Source organism: Lutra lutra, chromosome 9 (assembly GCF_902655055.1).
Source record: "Lutra lutra chromosome 9, mLutLut1.2, whole genome shotgun sequence".
Taxonomy (NCBI): domain Eukaryota; kingdom Metazoa; phylum Chordata; class Mammalia; order Carnivora; family Mustelidae; genus Lutra; species Lutra lutra.
In genome coordinates, this window is record NC_062286.1 from 130,043,137 (window position 1) to 130,063,510 (window position 20,374).

The 20,374-nt window shown below is 42.4% G+C and overlaps 1 protein-coding gene across 1 annotated transcript; it reads right to left on the reverse strand.

Annotated features, from left to right (window-relative positions):
• Positions 1 to 6,576: 6,576 nt before the first annotated feature.
• On the reverse strand, positions 6,577 to 12,692 carry LOC125109124 (zinc finger protein 37A-like). Its single transcript, XM_047745781.1, has 3 exons — positions 12,678 to 12,692; positions 7,076 to 7,202; positions 6,577 to 6,815 (listed from the first exon to the last, which is right to left on the reverse strand). Exons 1-3 carry the CDS (start codon positions 12,690 to 12,692, stop codon positions 6,652 to 6,654), a joined length of 306 nt encoding a protein of 101 aa, XP_047601737.1. The 3' UTR covers positions 6,577 to 6,651.
• Positions 12,693 to 20,374: the final 7,682 nt, after the last annotated feature.

A 20,374-nucleotide genomic window follows, 5' to 3' on the forward strand; every position in this document is an offset into this window, starting at 1 on the left:
CCTTTAAATTTCAAGCTTCCTTTGTCATATATACATACATATACATATATATATGTATATATATATCTTAAACCACACATAGATGGTTTTTAAACCATTGAACCACTACCGTTTTTGATGTGTGAATTCAACTTGTTCATGTTTGTGAGAACGTTTATTACTTTTTCATTTTTATTTATATTTACTATTAAAGTACTTCGATTTTGTTTCTTTTTCACTTGCTTTACTTTTTCTATCTTGGTCAATGCTCACTTTATTATTTTTAAGAAGTTAGGATTAATTTTACGAGGGAGCAAAAGGAGAAATACAATAAAGGAAATCAAGATGGTGAGTTGCAAAGAGGAGATGGGTAGACTCTTGAAAATACCATTATGGAAATTTTGGATCCAGAAAAATAGATGAATGAAAAAACTTAACTATGATCTTTATGCCCAAACTTCGTTTTTGCTAACATTCTAATGCAATTATCCTAAAGCCTGTTTCTTGAAAATTAATCTATAAACAGAAATAGCCATTTAGGCATATATATGATATAAAATATTAAAAGCAATACCTGTATACTCATGAGTCATTTAAGAAACATGCATCTCTCTCTCTCTCTCTCTGTAAATATAAGTCCCTCTTTCTTCCGCAGACGTTTAACTGCTATCCTAGATTTTGTTAATCTTCCACTTGCTTTCCCTTGTTCTTTGACAGCTAACATGTATGTTTCTATGTCTATTTATACACAAAGATGTATATATATATATATATATATGTATCTCTTCAAGCAATGTACTGCTGATTTCTTTGTTTTCTAAACTTTTTGAAATGCAGTTACATGATATCTATATATTTTTTCATTTACCATTAAGGTATAATAATCTTGAAGTGTTTAACTCATTAATTCATTTTCATTGCTGTACCTTATTTCCCTGGTCTGACCATAACCAACATTTATTAATCTAGTCTATTTTTTTTAAAGATTTTATTTATTTATCTGACAGGCAGAGATCACAAGTAGGCAGAGAAGCGGGCAGAGAGAGAGAGAGAGAGGAGGAAGCAGGCTCCCTGCTGAGCAGAGAGCCCAATTCGGGGCTTGATCTCAGGACCCTGGGATCCTGATCTGAGCCGAAGGCAGAGGCCTTAACCCACTGAGCCACCCAGGTGCCCCAATCTAGTCTATTGTTAATGGACATTTTTTACTTCCCACTTTTGTAAATCGTACTGCAAGACTTATTGCCTTGTTGTCTCGAACATTCTGGTATATGTCTGTGGGTGCGCACACACAAGAGAGTTTCTCCAGGGCTGTGTTTTTTCTGTGCTGGAGCCCTTGGCATTGTGGTTGAGCCTCTTCTTGTCCTTTTACTGACCCATTGCAGGACATTTGGTGTCTTTGGCTTTCCCACACACCAACCGCAGACAACACCCTGTCACAGTGAAAACCAAACCATCCCAGTATTTCCAAACACCCTTTAGGATGCCCAGTTGAGAACTATTGCTTTAGGGTATGTATCCAGAAGTGGGACTGTTGGGTCACAGGTTATGGGACTGTTCAGTTTTCACTTAGTCTACGTACACCATATTGTCGACATTCAGAGACAGTGGTGGATTGGATCACAAATCCAACATACACAAAATTCATGTTATATGGCACGCTCACATACCGTATGCCCATATATAGTTCAATACACCTCAGAAAGTCTTCACATATATATTTAATGCTATTGTATCAATGACTTAAAGTATTTCTGCTTTTATAAAAGAGGTACACATTTCACAGTCTATTAGCAGAACATTTTCTGTTATCTTTTCTCTAATAAATTTGGCATCACATCCCAAATATGACTTCTACTTAAACATCATTTTCACAAGAACATTTTTATCCATATTCCTTAAAGTGATAAATTTCCCCTCCATATCTTTGAATACTTGCTGAAAGCTTTCACATGTTCCAAGCATTCATAAGGTTTCACTCCTATATTCATCCTCTAGTTCCAATAAGTTATAACCAATTGATGAAGACTTTTCTATGTGTGTTGACATCTTAGCCTTTTGGCCCTGTAATTTGGCTGATCTTTACCGAACCTGATTTGTGGATGCAGGTTTCTGCTTGTGGGCAACATGGATGGGAGTTTTCTTCTTGTGTGTTTTTCTTTGATGTTTGGTGAGGGCTGACCTCTGGCTGAAGGTTTTCCTACATTCATTACACTCATAGGGTTTTTCCCCTGTGTGAATTCTTTGATGTTTTGTGAGGGCTGATTTTTCATAGAAGGTTTTCCCACATTCAGGACATTTGTAGGGTTTCTCTCCTGTATGAGTTCTCTGATGCACAACAAGGTTGGATTTCACACAGAAAGATCTCCAGCATTCATTGCATTTGTAGGGTTTCTCTCCTGTGTGGGTCCTTTGATGTTGAGTAAGGTTGGATTTCACACAGAAGGTTTTCCCACATTCATTACATTGATATGGTTTTTCTCCTGTGTGAGTTCTCTGATGCACTGTGAGGGCTGACTTCTGGCAGAAAGATTTCCCACATTCATTACATGCGTATGGTTTTTCTCCTGTGTGAGTTCTCTGATGTTCGGTGAGGTTGGATTTCACAAAGAAGGACTTCCCACACTCATTACACTCATAGGGTTTTTTCCCCGTGTGTGTGCTCTGATGTTGAGTAAGCTCTGTTTTCTTATGAAAGCTTTTCTCACATTTATTACAGTTGTAGGCTTTCTTTCTGTGGTGAGCTCTCTGATTTTGAGTGTGGTGTGACTTCTTACTTAAAGCCCTCCCACTTTTGTGACACTCAGCAGTTTTCTTCCCTGGGTGCATTCTCTGATGTCGAGCAAGTTTTAACTTCTCACACTTACCATCTTTAAAGCTTCTCTCTCTTGTGTTAATTCTCTGATTTTGAGTGAGGTGTGACTCCGTTATGGCTCTCTCCCTATCATGACACTTGCTCTGTTTTTCTGCTGTGTGAGTTCTCTGGTGTTGAAGAAAGCATGGCTTTTCATGGGAGGATTGTCCATATTTATCACATTTATAGATTTTCTCTCCTATGTCAGTTATCTCACTTTGAGTGTGGTATGACTTCTGCAAGGTGTCCTCACTTTCATTACACTCATCAGGTGTTCCTCCTCTGTACTCTCTCTGCTGTTGAGTAAGGTTTGACTTCTTGCTAAAGGATCTCCCCAGTTTATTACAATCATAGTGTTTCTCTCGTATGTGAACTCTCTGATGTACACGTGTTGACTTCATGCATAAGGGTTTCCTATTTTTACTGGATTCATGTAGTTTCCTTTCCTTAGGGGTTCTCAGATAAGCACTGAGCTTTAATTTTTGGGTGAAGGCTTGTCTGTATTCATTACCTTCAGAGGGTTTCTCTCCTTTTTGAGCTCTCTTATGTGTAACAAAGGCAGTCTTTTTGTGAAAGGCTTTCCCACAATTATTATATTCAAGAACGTTCTCCAAAACAGAATTCTTCTGATGTTTACAAAAGTCCTCATTATGTCTGTGGGATTTCTTCTTGTGATCATTTTCACAGGGTTTGTTCCCTATATGAGTTTTCTCATGCATAGTATCAAGGAATCCACTTCCATTCATATCATTAGGCTTATTTCTTACATGGTTTCCATTACTAACAATTAATTCTGAAACACTTGTTCTAGATGAGTCACATTTATGGGATCGTTTTCTTGAGGGTACTGGGTTTGTGGCCATATTAAATGTTTCTCCCCAGGTCTTATTTCTCTCCTTAATCAATATTCTGTTGTTGAAGAATAAAGCTTGCTTTGAATATTTATCTTCCTCTTCTTGGCTTCTTTCTTTCACATTATTGGTTTTCTGGACTTCTAGAAATATGGGAAATTGACATACATTATAAATCTTAACACATTTTTAAGAAATGGCATTGTACACAAGTGGCCTATATGGAGTGGGTTCTTGGGTTTCTAGACACAGTATTCTGGGATGAAAGAAGTCCTGAGCAAATATTTATTCTATTCTTTTGGTTTGGTAACATGAAAACAAAGACAAAAAACACATATTGTAGTAGAAAACAAAAGAGAGGAAGCTGAAAATTAACACAAATGGCTTTGGTTTGTTACAAATAAGATGTCAAGATGGATAGAGGGTTTGAAATAAGACATAAGGAATGGTTAGCTAAGTAAAAAGATGTCAGGAAAACAACACCCAAGGATGGAAGATTTTCAAAGGATGAGCAAAGACAAAGGACACTGAGGAGGGAGACAAGGAAGACTAGAAGGTAATAAGAGAAGTATCAGAGTCAAGATCAGGTTGACAGCAGCTCAGACTAGAAACATATCCTCCTCTCCTCCATACTTTACCACCTGCAATGAAGTCCTTACTCTGCTCTCCATGTTCCCAAACTCTTCCTCCTCCTTCCCACACTGTACATCAACTCCCAACTGAACTTAAGAAATCACTAATTTCCTGGGGTCTAAGGGTCCATTCCTATAGTTCATCCCCATCTCTTCATAGAGCTGTGATACGGTAAAACACTGTCCAAAGAGAGTGTTAAAACATAAGAGAGAACAAGCCATGCTTGCAACAGGATCTGGTTCACCTCTGTATTCTGGTTGTTGGTGTTTTCATTCGATCTCTCAGGATTGATCAACAATTATCTGTCCTGACTGACACCCTCTACATCTCCCTCTTTCAATCTGATTATTTACTTGGCCAACTGATTGTGTCCTCTCACAATACTAATGTTTAATTCTACCTTTATATCATGTTTTCTTCCTCTCTGATTTTTTTTTTTCTGTGAAAACTCAAGCAGCTGGCTATCCCATTTGGTCCAAGGACCTTTATTAATCTTTGTCTTAAAATTTATTTTAGCTATGTGTGATTATTACTATCCTTTGCTATTCTCATTTTAGCAAAGAACAGCAATTATATCCTTAAAAATATGTGACTTTTCTGTAGCAGATAAAACAAACAGAAACCTATATGCCAACTAGTAAAATTTGATAGTGGATTTTTATACCTAGAGTTTACCCTAGGTTCTTATACCTAAGTTCACAGCACATGTTCAATGATTAGCCCACAAGTCTAAAGTATTGTCAGATGTATCGGATCAGGGTACTTAATTCTGTAAATTGGACATTTCTAGCCACATATCCACTCTCATGTTCTTCACTTCACATATTCTGTCCTTAGCTCTACTCAGAACCTACACATCCTTCAGGGCAATGCTACTGTCCCATTGCCCTTTCTTTCTTTCTTTCTTTCTTTCTTTCTTTCTTTCTTTCTTTCTTTTTTTAAAATAATCTCATTACTTCAAGTTCCATTTGTGGCAAAGTTTGCAAGTAAATACTACCTATACAATGTGTTCTGACACTTTTTTCCACGGCTGGTTTGTGTGATGTTTACCTTCTCCTTCTACTTCCATGACCAAGCCTGATTTTCATTACTTTTGGTTGTAATCCACATTTTAATTAACTAACTAATTAATTAATTTTTAAAGTAGGCTCCACATGGGACCCGAACTCATGACTCTGAGATCAAGACTGGAACTGAGATCGAGAGTTAGACACCTGACCAACTGAGCCACCCAGGCGCCCCATTCCACTTTCTAAGTTTGGGATTTCAGCTGCCTCCCACCACTAGTGAAAATGGAATTGACATTTTGTTTTTATTTTCCCTGTGGCCTCTGAATAATATGCAGGAAAAGAAGAGGCAATGCTGAGTTTACAGGTGCATCTGCATACTGGAATTCACTCCTTCCTTCTCAAAATGCCTTTGTTCACGGGACTTCTGGGACATCACTGTCTTCTGGTTCCCTTCCTACCACACTGGGTGCTTCTGCTCATTCTTACTTGAGATCTGCAAGAGTCACGTGCCTTCTTGACCTCCAGACCTAGCGTGCACAGTTACAGCCCTTGATCTCCCCTCTCACCTAGTGCCTCATTCAGAGCAGAAGTCAGTCTCACCAGGCCCATAACGCTTTGCTCCAGCTAACTCTCTGACATCAGCCGCTACTTTTTTTTGAACCACCTTTGGTCCCATTGACTCCTCGATGTTCCCTGATTACACCAAGCACACTGCCATCTCAGAGACTTCATACCGGCTGCTCCCTCAATCTGGAAATCTCTCAGATAATCTGTGGCTCATGCCATCCTTCCTTCAAAACTCTATTCCACTCTTCCTGCACTGTTCCTTTCCAAAACCAGCACTCCCTATCGGTTCTTCTACCCTACATCTGACTTTAATTTTTCATACTGCTGATGACTACCAGACATATTACTTTTTTTTTTTTTTGCTAGTTGCCAATTTTTTTTTTTTTTTTTGCTAAATCTGCCAATTTGTTAATTCGATCTACTGATAGGAGTAGAGACTTTGTACCCCCTTTGCTTAGAATGGGACCGATGCATATCAGGTCCCTAATAAATATTTGTTGAATGTAAGAATGAACCAATAACTGCACAATGATAGCGTGTTTGGCACAGGAGGAAAGGTGAACAATGGTCGTTACCCAACAGAGAAAAACAGAAATAATAGTCTAGGATGAGGAAAGGAGCAATCGGATTCTACAAAAACCGGCCCAACCTCTCTAGGCATCAAAGTCGAACAGAACACAAAGGACACTTACATCTGAGGGTGCTGCTTGGAGGTCTGATATCTAAGGTAGGGAGGTCATCTGTCTTTAGTCAAAAGGCTCTAAAATGAACTGGCCACTTGGGGTCCAGTTCCTCCCAGTTGCCTTCTCTCCACCACTGTGAACTCACCTGGGTGGCTCGGACTTGGGAGTTCTCTCTTTGGTACCCATGGCTCTTCTCCTTGCTCCAGCTTGAGTATCAGCTCAGGTGTGGTGACACAGTGCCCTGTTAAGGGGAAATGACATGGGGCTCGGCAAAGCCACTTAAAGGTCAGACCCTTTGAAGAATCAGAAGGGAGAAACTTTGGAAGCTGTACAGTGATGGGGCTTTTTGCCAGGAGGGTGAGAATGTAACAGACTTTCAAGTTCCCTAAAAGGGTCTTTGAATCCAAAATCTCAAGCCTGAAACTCATTACTCCCTATATGATTTGGGGGCTAAGATGGGAAGGGCATGCTGTGAGTACTTGCATGGGAAGCTGTGCTCACCCAGGGACACCAGCTGCCTGTAGTTCTCCAGCATCACCTCCCTGTACAGGAGCCTCTGGGCAGGGTCCAGCAGCTGCCACTCCTTCTGGGTGAAGTCCACAGATATATCCTCGAACGACACCGAGCCCTGTAACAGTCCAGTCCTGCTCACTGGAAGGTGCTCAAGACCCGATGGCACGGGAAATCCGTATGGAAATAAATATCTACTATGTTCATTTTGGGGGGGGGAAATGGGGAAAAGGGGCAGAGGGAGAGAGAGAACCTTATTTTTTCTAAGATTTTATTTAACAGAGAGAGAGAGAGAGAGAAGGAGAGCACAAAGAGGAGGAGCAGCAGGCAGAGGGAGAGGGAGAAGCAGGCTCCCCACTGAGCAGAGATCCCGACGTGGGACTCGATCCCAGTATCCTGGGTTCGAGACCCGAGCCAAAGGTAGATGCTTAACCGACTGAGCCACCCAGGTGCCCCTACTGTGCTCATTGTTAAGAATTTACCAGAACATGTTACAAAGGATGGCAACCATGTAACTTCCTTTATGTTATACTTTGTGGGAGAAACAGAAATCATAACAGAAATGCTCTGCCTCTGTATTTATTTATTAATTCATAAAATAATGAAAATTTGAGTCCCTCCATATGTTTAAACGATCCTAGTTGTAAGGACGCTAAGACGAAGGAGACACTGGGCCTGTTTTTAAGTTGTTCACAGACCAACAAGGAGACTTTCTACAAAGCACATACATGCCCAGTAATAAATTACATAATAATAAATAACGACACACATTAAGTTAAGGGAGTTGCAAGGAGTGCACGGTGATGGAATAAGGTTGGGGGCTTCGATGAGACTCAGAGCACAAGAGGTAGTCAGTGGTCAGACAAGGAGAAATTTTGGAATTTCTCCTGGAGACCAGTGGCCTCCAAATATCGAGTCACCCCATCAACAGAAGTTCCTAAGCATCCCTCCGCTCATTAACTTCTAAATGATACATGTCTAGGACTCTCCAGCTAGCCACCAAAAGTAAAGTTTCCTTTCTTAATTTTTTCTAGATACATAAGAAACATGAAAGAGCATTGTAGAACTTTCTTTACATACCACACACTACTTGATGGTCAACTGCAGTTCTCTGGGGTGGACACCTGGCTTTGGAGATGACTTCCATGGAAATGGGGACATATACCTAAGTGACATGATCAGATTTAGATTTTGAAAGCAATGCCCTAGCAGCAGACTGGGAGAGGGTTTTAAAGGAGCAGTTCTCAATCAACATGATCTTGCCTGCCTGGGGGGCATTTGGTGATGTCCAAAGACCTTTGTGGTTGTCCCAATGGAGGAAAGGGTGCTTCTGGCATCTAGTGGCTGGGGTCCAGAGATGCTTTGGGACAGCCTGCGATGCCCAGGACAGCCTCTACAATGAAGAATTATCTGGCCCCAAATACTGACTGTGTTGAGTTTGAGAAAGCCAGGGTACGGTTTTTCAGGGAAGGGAAGGGAAGTCAAGTCAGAGAGGAAGGTAATAACCATAATCAGAGAAGATTGTAATGTCGTAACAGGGGCATTTAGACGTGGAGCTGATTCTAAATGGTATTTGTCATCAATTGGTTAGGGCAAGAGGGGCAACGGAATAGTACTCCGGGGCTGGTACTCTGGGGCTAGTACTCCGGGGTTATCTCCAAGAGCAGCTGGGTCAAGGCTGGTGCCCTACACCGAGACTGACAAGCCAGGAGGAAGACTAGGTCGGGCAGGAGAGAGGGTGGGGGGGTGAAATCTTGGACATCTGTGACACACACAGGTGGGAAGTTCCAGGTGACAGATGGATATAAGGTCTTGGGGCTCAGGAGAGAGGTCAAGGATTAAGATACATTTTGGAAATCAGGAGTATCTCGGTGGTAGCCGAAGCCATCTGAGTGGGGAACCTGCCCACAAAGAACAGGAGACAGAAGATTCGGAGCCTGCTGGGGAGGAGGAGGGAGAGAAGGCCTTGGGGAAGCGGGAGTTGGCAGATGTATCTGTCCATGGAGAGCAGAGCAGGTCCGTGGCGGTGCTCACGAGGAAAACGTCGAAGGAATGACGCGATCCTCGGGAGCCACCGGTGGTGACAATTTCAAGAATAAGAAAGGCTCCTAACCCGACAGGATGGGCTGGGCACACACATTTATCTCTTGAGCCTCCAAACCATAGCAGGGAGAGACATACATAAAAACACCACTACGGGATCGGGGCAGCGGAGTACAGGGAAAGGGGGCTGTCAGCAAGGGACAAATGCTGAGGGGTTTCTGTAAGTTACAGAGGAGGAGGCAGATTCTGGAGGCCACGTGCTCATCCCCTACCACAAACCCAGAAGGTGCACGAATCTCAGGTTCTGTTCAGAGCCCGGCAGGACCACCCAGGTCAGCAGCAGCTGTGCGGGGAGACCCAGAAGAGCGAGTGGGCCTATGAGGACTGCCACGCTCCTGGCTCACTCTTACCCCCGCAGAGGGGTTGGCGAAGGGTCAACACTCAGAAGAACCTTCCCTATAAAAAGCAGGGCAACCGCCTCCAGGAGTCTGCATGAACTTTGCAACCAGAGAGAGAAGCAAAGTGCTACGCTGAGTACCCTGAGCAGTCCCAGCTTTGCTTTTAGGGCAACGCTAGGGAAACAGACCAACACTAGGGAAACAGACAGCTCTGCCATCAGGTAAGGCACTGCCGGCTCTGGCAGGGGGAAAGGAGGGTCCCCCTGAGCTCTGCCCTGCTCTGTACAACCCACAGAGAGGCCCGTCTGGACACATCTCCCACCAATCCCCGGAAAAGCCCCCAGGTCTGTCCTTCCATTCCAGGGAAGAGCCTGCCAAGGAAACAGGCCTCTGTGCCACCGAGTGAACACAGCAGCAGCTACCTGGACCGATCGTATGATGACGTTTTGTTTTTCCATTTACAACAGGAAACTAAAAAGGGCCCAGACTCTGCTGGTGGAAAAACAAACAATTGGAAAAAAAAGCATCAAGAAAAACTGCGTAACAAAGTATGATTTTATGACAAATGCAAACAATAAAATAAATCGCAATAAACAATAAAAAACAAATATAAATAACAGTGTTATTTTTACATAAAGAAAACCCAACAGCCTAAAAAGATAAGTACCAAGACTATGAAGTCTATGAAGACAGAATTAACTTAGATGTTGAAGACAATAATTTTTAAGACTTCCAATTGGTGTCCCCAGATTGGTGTCAGAATCTTACTTCCATAAAGTGAGTGAAGTTGGCTCTGCAGAAAGGCAAAGGACCCAGATAGAATATACTCGGTGGTTGACTTAGGAAAAGAGAAAAATCTAAAACCTAAAGCCCTCCAAAGAAGGCGTTGAAAATCACATGACTTGTGTAACTAAAAATGAGCAGATCTCTTAACACACAGAGCAAAAGAAAATGGAAAATGGAAAAGAGGACAGAAAAGCAAAGGAGGAACAGCCGGACCATAGCAGGGAGCTACTGACCGCCTCCTGGGAGCTCTGGGTGGTGTGAACTGAGAGGAGGCAGGGAGGGAAATAATCTCAGAAAATCACTGCAAGTGTCCTGGGGCACGAGACTTCGTGGGCAGGAACACCTTCATCAGGTACCTAGCAGGCATCTGGGCAGATGTGGCCTGCTGACATAGCTCAAAGCCCGGGAGAAAGAAAAACTTTGCCAGAAGAAAGAATAAAACTGGGGTGAGAAGCAAATTGGCCCATGACTTCTCCTCAGTCACACAAACAGGAGATTGTATTTTCTCCTCACACCCTCTCAGGAGCGCACACCCCAACACTACAGCTGGTCAGTCCTGTCACAGGGCAGAATAAAGGTACTTCTGGACACTCAGACTCAGAAGGCGTAAGATTGTCCAGAGGCCTCCAACGGAAGTCAGCAGTCAGAGAAGGAACGCAACCGGAGGACAGAGTGGTGAACAGACAAGAGCAGGAAGAATGGTTCCTGGTGAAGCTGGCCAAGGGAGGACTTACAGACCATGCGAGGGAAGAGGCAGAGGGTAACTCAACAGGAAACTTCAAAAAATATTTACAAACTGTATGTAGGCAACATTTTTAACATTTTTGGACAAAGAGACATATTGTGGGCATGAAACCTGAGAATTCTTGAAACTTGGGAAGAGGAACTGTTACTGTGATTGATGGGGAAACTGAGGCAGGTTGTGCCGGTCCAGCAACAGGCCATTTTGAACGACCTAGTAAAATCAGCCCCTGAAAAGACAGAGAATGACTGATCCTCTGGATCAGGAATCTGGATCAGGAATCTGGATCATGAGGAATGCTCATGGGAGCAGAGGACACCTGAAACCCTCTTTCTACCGAAGTACAGTCCCAGCTCTAGGAAATAAAAACACAGGGCACCCAGGGAAACACAAATAGGTTTTTAGTATAAGTATGTCCCATGCCAGCTATATTTTCTGTGCCCTGTGTCTTATCCGGCAATGCCATGCCTAAGAGATGTCCCATCCCAAGTTCTTGGACAGGCTGGAACAGAAGCAGATGGTATCTTACTCCCAAAAATGGATAGAAAGCTTGTAGTGGACTTGGACTCAAGGACTCAAAGACAAATTTGACCTATTTGGTCAAATTTCTTTTACTTATTTATTTATGTTTTAGTACCCTCTACACCCAATGTAGGACTCAAACTTATGACCCCAATATCAAAGTCACATGCTCTACTGACTGAGTCAGCCAGTCACCCCCTGCCTGGCCGAATTTCTAATGATGTATCCATAGAATCACTCCAACTACAATCACCTAAATTTGTTATTTATACTTTCAGTAAAAAGGGTGTAATAAAAGTCCCTACCTCATAATGCTGTTGTAATTAAGCCAGGCAAGGAATTTAACAGTGACTGGAACGTGACAAGCAACCCTAAGTTGTAGATAACATTATGATGCTTTATCTTCAGACTTGGGACAGCAAAAAAAACCAAAAACAAAAACAAAAAAACCAGAAAATGTATATTAGAATTGAAATAATTTTTGTTCAAGTAGCTAGAAGGTGTGATGCAATTATTAATAAAGAATTCAAAAAATAGGGGTGCCCAGGTGGCTCAGTGGGTTAAGCCTCTGCCTTCCGCTCAGGTCATGATCCCAGGGTCCTGGGATGGAGCCCTGCATTGGGCTTTCTGCTCAGCAGGGAGCCTGCTCCCCACCCCACCCCCACCGCCTCTCTGCCTACTTGTAATCTCTGTCAAATAAATAAATAGAATCTTTTTAAAAAATTAAAAAATAAAATTTATTATGTAAAGAGAAAGTGGAAAAAGAAGCACTTAAAATGTTTTCATGGAACTTGAGATAAAGGAGTGTATCTTATTTAGATGGTACCATGGGTGAAAACAATCCCTGATGTCGAAAGAAAAACACGTTCACATATGTGTCCCACACATCAAAGGTAATCAATAATACAATACAAATCACATGTAGACCTTCAAAACCACCAGAAGAAGAAAAAAGGAAAGTCAGACGATATCCCAGGAAAAAAAGTCAAAAAGTGAAAGAAAAAAAAAAAAAGAACAATTGATAAGAAAGCAGGGTCACTAAAAAATGTGAAGTCACTCTTAGAGTCCATTGAAAAAGTTGAGTAAGAAGTAAATGACTCACCTGGGATGTGTTCATCTCCCGCTCCGGGGAAAGTTTCCAGAACTGTGAGGCCAGAGCTGGAGGAAGGGAAAGGAGCAGAGCAACTATGAGAAACAGGGTCTGTCCTGAAGGTCTTCAGAGCCCTTGCCTAGAAATCCACACATGATAGCTGATGGCCAGCCACACAGTGGCAGGATGTGTCCGACCCTTCAATGGGGCAGGTGTAACTGTGGGTATTTAAGAGAAGCATGCTTTCCATTGGGGAAAGTATATATTCTTTTTTTTTTTAAATAAAGATTTTATGTATTTATTTGACAGAAAAAGAGCAGGAGAGAAGAAGCAGGGGGAGTGGCAGAGGGAGAAGCAGGGTCCCCACTGAGCAGGGAGCAAGATGTGGGGCTCGATCCCAGGACTGCGATCCTGAAGGCAGTCGCTTAACCCACTGAGCCACCCAGGTGCCCCTAAATATTCTTATCTTATTGGTTTCTTACAATTAACAGCTTTCTGGGGCGCCTGGGTGGCTCAGTGGGTTAAGCCGCTGCCTTCGGCTCAGGTCATGATCCCAGGTCCTGGGTTCGAGCCCCACATGGGGCTCTCTGCTCAGCAGGGAGCCTGCTTCCTCCTCTCTCTCTGCCTGCCTCTCTGCCTACTTGTGATTTCTCTCTGTCAAATAAATAAATAAAATCTTAAAAAAAAAAACAATTAACAGCTTTCTTTGGTTTAATAGCAGACATATAAAACAAGCCAAAGTTCAACTAAGAAGGAGTCGGTTAAACAAATCTTAGCATAGCAAAGATGGCATGCCATGGCTTTGGCCATTATTAAACAGGTTACATTTTAAGTTTTTGTGTCTGGGATTTATTATTTGTTTAAGTTTGTTTGCTTATTTATTTAAGTACTCTCTACATGCAACGTGGGGCTCGAACTCATGACCCTGAGATCAAGAGTCCCACGCTCTTCCGACTGAGCCAGCTGGGCATTCCCAGGATTTCCTTTAAAATGATCTAGTCATGAAAGGTGGAAGGTAAAATGTATATATATGTGGGTTAGGGTGGGTACAGATGAAACAAGATGGGCATAACTTGATAATGGCTGAAGCTGTGACAAATATTATGGGAGTCATTATGTTATTTTCTTTACTATTCTATGTTTTGAATATTTTCATCAGGAAAAAAAATGTAAAAAATGACCTGACAAACAAAAACCTCATGGAGATCTGCTCACTTACTTTCCAACACACACACACATATTTAAATTTTTTTAATTTATCTGCGCCTCCACCGTGGGGCTGGAACCTATAACTCTGAGATCAAGTGCTGGTGCCAGCCAGGCGCCCCTCCTTAGATTTTTAACTCCGTCAAGTTAAAAGATCAGTAGGAACCTCTAACAGGATAGGTGTGCTTCAGGGAAGTCTATTTTATTTAAAGGGATTTATTCTCCTTTGGTTTCAGTGTCTCTAAAGGATTTTTTAAATTAAACTTGTTTCGAGGGGCGCCTGGGTGGCTCAGTCCTTAAGTGTCTGCCCTCGGCTCAGGTCATGATCCTAAGGTCCTGGGATTGAGCCCCGCTCATGGGGCTCCCTGCTCAGTGGGAAGCCTGCTTCTCCCTCTTCCACTCCCCTTGCTCGTGTTCCCTTTCTCACAGTCTCTCTCTGTCAAGTAAATGGATGAAATTAAAAAAAAAAGAAGAAGAAAGAAAGAAACTTGTTTTGACTTAATTGAGCCACAGTGAACAGAACAGGGGCTTGGGAGTCAGGGGGATCCCAGTGGTTCCTTAGGTTCTGGGACTAACAAATAATGCGAACCCAGATTATGCTGATATTAAGGACACTGACAATACTTGGATGGTACTTACTATGTAATGGGCACTGTTGTAAATGCTTTACATATGTTACCTCTTTATTCCTTAAAATAAAGCAAGGTGTAGGTAATACTACTCCCAGGTTATAGATGAGGAAAGAAAGAAGTGAAAATAATATAGCAGAGCCGGGCTTTGAACCCTGGCAGTCTGGCTCCAGAAACCTTGTATTTAACTGTATGCTAATGACTCCTTCAGACCCAATACTGTTCACTTTTAAAATGAGACAGGGTTATATAACCCCTGAAGACCCTTGGCATATGCCTACAAAGACAGGAATGAGGCGGGGGTGGGTAGCATAGCCCTAAATTCCCCACGAGGAGATGGCTGTGCGGAATCCCGGGACCGGGTTTTCAGGGAGAATAAAAAGCGTGGGAGGAGTTTGGGGAGGAGTGGTGATCGTGTCTCCCTGGCCATCCTCCCAGACCACAGCCTCATCCACTGTGTCCACAGCTCGGCTCCCCTCTCTCTTTTGAAAGTTGACTCCCACTTTCACGGACAGGCAGCTCTGACAACCTCTGCTGTGGTGATGTGATCAGAAATCGCTTCTGAGCAAGCAAAGATAGAACCTCCTTGTTTCTGGGGTCTGTGCCCCCAGCTATGGTGGGCTGTCTGAGCAGGTGGGGATCTCCCACGTGGGTGTCCTGCTCGCGGCGGCCCTGCCTTCTTTCCTTCCAAGAGCTGTGGGGTCCAAGGAAATGTGAACCTGGCTGGAGGGGTGAATTCAAATCACTGGAATCTGCACCCCAGGTCCCAGCTGCCCTGGGACTTCAACATCTGCAACCATGACCAACCAACAGACCAACAGACCACAGACCGCTGGAGTTCGCAGAGCAGTTCCCAGCAGCATCTGCACCAGTCAGGAGCTTGATAGAGATGCAAATGTGGAGCCCCCTCCCAAACCTATCAAACCCTGGCGGGTGGGGCCTAGCCAGCTCTGGGGTTTTAACAAGCTTATTTGAGAACAACTGTCAGAAAAATCTGGTTTGGGAGTCTATAAACTGGGGAGGCCACCGGGCAGATGCACAACAAGGAAAGCCTAGAGAAGCCTTCATGGTGGAGTAACCCGAGGGCTCTGAACCGATGTCTCCATGAACTCTAGAGAAGACTCAGCTTGGTACACTCCAGGTTTTTTGCTCGAGTCTCTGGGATGGTCCCCTCTGCTAAGCGCTGGGAAGGGTGTGCTGCGGGACAAAACCCAACACCGGACTGGGATAAAAAACTGCTTGAGTGGCGCCTGGGCGGCTCCGTTGGTTAGGCAACTGCCTTCAGCTCAGGTCATGATCCCAGAGTCCTGGGATCGAGTCCCACATCGGGCTCCCTGCTCCACGAGGAGTCTGCTTCTCCCTCTGACCTTCTCCTCTCTCATGCTCTCTCTCACTGTCTCTCTGTCAAATGAATAAAAATCTTTAAAACAAACAAACAAAAACTGCTTGAGGTGTGTATGCCCCTTCAATTACTGACCATGACCCTTCACGTCCAGAGTCCTGGTTTTCTTCTTGGTTAAAATGGGATTAATACCCATTTTACTGGGTGTGTGGGGGGGTGTCTTTGGAAATAAACAATATTCTCAACGAAAAGAACAATGAACATTTCCCAGGTCCTTAGTGAATGCCAGGACCTGTGCTGAGTGTTTTACAGGTGTTACCTTAGTCAATCCTCAGAACAACCTAGAGATGGGTTTGAGGAATAAATTCATTTTACAGATGGGGAAACTGAGTCTTAGAGGCTCATCATTTTGCCCACGGAGACTCAGTGGCGGAGCTGGAATTTAACCTCGTCGGAGTTCAAACTCAGGCTCTTATACCAGCCTGCTACAATGCAGACCCCCCACCTGCCCGCAGCTTGCAGGCAGAGAATGAGCATGACAAGCCTTCACTCTCATCCCCGCCGCGGTCGTGAGTTTGACTCGCTAACGAACGGTCGACCGGGCACATGCAAATTCGAGGAGCTCCTGGAAACAGTTCTTTGACATTCAGATGCCTTTTCTCAGCGCACTTTATTCGGACCGAGAAACCCGTGCCCTTAATCTTTTCGTGGAACCTGTGGGTTTGCAGCCAGGCTGCTCAGTCTCTGGCTTTCTTTAGGGTCCTCCGCCCCCCAGGGGTTCGCTCAAGTTTTTGCTTCCACCATGTGTGGGCACAAACCTATCCCGCTCCGTGCAAAGCAACCCTCCGAGGTCCCTACCTGTAGTGCACATCCTTCCCGCAGGACTCGGTCACCGAGCGGCGCGCCGACCCCGAGACTCGGCGATTACCTGCGGTGCGGAGCCGGAGACAAGGGAGCGGGCGAACAATGAGGAGGAACTGCACATGCGCAGAAGGAGCTGCAAGGAACAGGTTCCCTCGGCTCTCCTCCCGGTAATCCATCAAATTCGGGACTCCGTTTCCCATAAGTCTCCGCACTTAAAAAAAAAAAAAAAAAAAAAGACGTGACACACACTGCATTTTATTTATTTTTTTTAAATTAATTAATTTATTTATTTGACAAGTAGGCAGAGAGGCCGGCAGAGAGAGAGAAGGGGAAGCAGGCTCCCTGCTGATCAGAGAGCCCGATGCTGGGTTCGATGCAGGGCTCGAAGCGGGGCTCGATTCCAGGACCCTGAGATCATGACCTGAGCTGAAGGCAGAGGCTTAACCCACTGAGCCACCCAGGCACCCCACACATGCTGCATTCTTTTTTTTAAGATTTTATTTATTTATTTGACAGACAGAGATGACAAGTAGGCAGAGAGGCAGGCAGAGAGAGGAGGAAGCAGTCTCCCCGCTGAGCAGAGAGCCCCATGTGGGGCTCGATCCCAGGACCCTGAGATCATGACCTGAGCTGAAGGCAGAGGCTTTAACCCACTGAGCCACCCAGGCGCCCCCACATGCTGCATTTTAAAGACATATTGTTGTCCTAGATGGGAAAACTCAACATTCTTTAAAAAAAATCCAATTAAAGTATCAATAACTTGAGCGACGTGATTTCTTTCTTCCCTCCCTCCCTTCTTCCTTCCTTCCTTTTGCTTTATTTTACTTAACAGAACACATCTAAATTTCATCTGGAAAAGACAAACAAACCCTAGCAAAAAAGCCGATACTTAAAAAAACTGGAGTATTCAAAATGTTGTCTACTCCTTCAAAGAACAGGTACCCAAGAGCTCATAAGAATTTGGAGCACGATTAAGGTGGGATTTCCAAGTAGGGCACTGTGGGAGGAGGAGAGAAATGAGGCAGTCAAGAAATCATGTTCAGAATCTAGGGGCTGTGGGAGGAGAGGGCAAGCTTATGTCTCTAGCACAGACACATTATAATGCATAAATTTCATACTGACTCTTGATTTAACATTTGAACAGTAAGCCACCAAGTACCTAGAGAAAATATAAGAGAATTTTCTCATTTAAACTCTGGGCAGGGATGTCAAACCATAAAAGAAATGACTGCTGAATTTTGCTCTAGAAAAATTTAAAACCTTACTTTCAGAAAAAAAAATCAAGTAAACACATACTTGGACAATATATTTGTTAAATATATGAAACAAATGGTTTATTGACTTCATTTAATTATCTCTTACACATTTATAAGAAGATCACACTACCATAAAAATGATCGATGGATAGGAGGGGGAAAGTAATAAAAGGGAAAATGCAAATGGGGAATAAATATGTGGAAACCGCTGATAAACTACAAATAAAAAATGCAAATGTTTAAATACATTTTTTGGCCTTTACAGCTGGCAAAGATTATAAAGAAAAATGATAACTAGCATGGGCATAAGTTTGGGAAAATGTTCATTCTCATAAATTTCTATTTGGAATGTAATTTATAAAACCATTTGGAGGCCACTCCGCACCAAGATTTAAAGGAGCATGTACTTACTTAAAGATAGCAGTTCTCTTTTTTTTAATGTAGTAATTCTATTGTTAGAAAACAACCTAATTAATAATTGTCTGAAGATACATGTAGAAGTACATTTCTTACAATTTATGTCAAGGGCACCACGTTGTCAAAAATCTAAGTCTTAAAAAACCAGAAAACCAGAAAAAAAAAAGAGCTTGTAGGCATCCATAAGGTGGGGAATATATCAGTAACCACGTAAGATTATAATGCAGAGATATATTGACTGACATGGGGAGAGTTTACAATAATTTATTTATTTATTTATTTATTTATTTATTTATTTATTTATTTAGTAAAGATTTTGTTTATTTATGTATTTGACAGACAGATCACAAGTAGGCAGAGAGGCAGGCAGAGAGAGAGGAGGAAGCAGGCTCCCCGCTGAGCAGACAGCCCTGGGATCATGACCTGAACCGAAGGCAGAGGCTTTAACCCACTGAGCCACCCAAGTGCCCCTATTTTATTTATTTATTACAATATTTTTAAAAATAAAATACTTTTTACACAAAAAGATAAGGTATTGTTTTTTGTTTTTTTTTTTTTTTACTAAAAATCACAAATGTCTTCTAAGGGTATAAAAACAAATGTAAAAACCAAATCCAGGGATAAAACTGAGCTTAAAAATTAAAAATTACTTTACTTTCACATGTAACCTAGTGGAGCGGTCTATGCAAGGATTTTGCTTGTAAGACCTGGAAAAATTCAAAACCTGCATTATTCAGAACTCGTATCCCCATAGGAGGAGATGCAGAGCGGAAGAATGCATTCCCAGGGAACATAAATCCACTCCCACTGTGGAATGTATCTGCTTTATTGCTGCCTGTTTTATTTCCTTGGCCTTAACTCTGATGTTGTATTGAGCGTTCTCGGCTGAATTAACTGCACAGGGCATTTGGTGTTTGTTTAAAGTGTCTGTGTAGTATATTATAACATCTAATTTCCACTTCAAAGTAATTGGTTTTCATGAATTTTTAAGCCCCCTAAGAGCACTACCATTTAATGAATATTTGGATGAGAATGGTGTAGTAATTAAAATATTTTAAATTTTAGTAACAGTGTATGCTAAAATAACTGTCAAAGTAACAAAATCATTCAAAATATTCTGCAGCATTAGTAACAATGTGCTCATTCAAGGACATTAACAATCCTGAGCTTGATTGTTCAATGGGTGAATTTTAGTTTATCTGGTAAAATGACATAGCCATATCTCGGTCACAGGAACAGAGCTCGCAATTAGCGCTCTTTGCTGCTTATAATGTGTGTGGCTCCTTACAATTTTGGAAACTCCAACAGGCCTGTATTATATTGAAATTTGTACCTAATATGAGACATTAGTTATATTCGCTGTTGGTTTCTTATAAATGTCCATTGTTTTTCATATTTAGGAAATTTCCTTCTATTCCCAGCTTGCTAAGGATCTTTAAAATAATGAATTTAAAAAGTTATGATTGGACTTGAATTTTAACAAATGCACTTTCTATATTATTGATATGACCTTTATGTTGCTAACACATTTTTGTTTCACTGGTTAATTTTTAGAATTAAAGAAATACTGTATTCCTGGACTAAATCCAACTTGGTCATGAACTCTCATCTTTTAAAAATATTGCCCTTTTCTTTTTTTTTTTTTTTTTTTTTGATCTATGTGAGATCATGGATGTTAACCAAACTCACTGTGGTAACCATTTCATAAAATATGAAAGTCAAGTCAGAGGTGCCTGGCCAGCTCAGTCGGGTATAGAGATTACTTAAAAAAAAATAAAATAAAATCTTTGGGGCGCCTGGGTGACTCAGTTGGTTAAGCGTCTGCCTTCTGTTCTGGTCATGATCCCAGGGTCCTGGGATCAAGCCCCGCGTCCCGCTCTCTGCTCAGCAGGAAGCCTGCTTCTCCCTCTCCCACTCACCCTGCTTGTGTTCCCTCTCTCACTGTGTCTATCTCTGTCAAATAAATAAATAAAATCTTTAAAAAAAAATCTTTAA

What these genes read in the sequence shown, in the direction of transcription:
- LOC125109124 (XM_047745781.1), bottom strand. An exon ending in CAGGCAGCTGGTGTCCCTGG is followed by an intron (nt 6,816 to 7,075) that starts GTGAGCACAGCT and finishes TCCCCTTAACAG; the next exon opens with GGCACTGTGTCACCACACCT.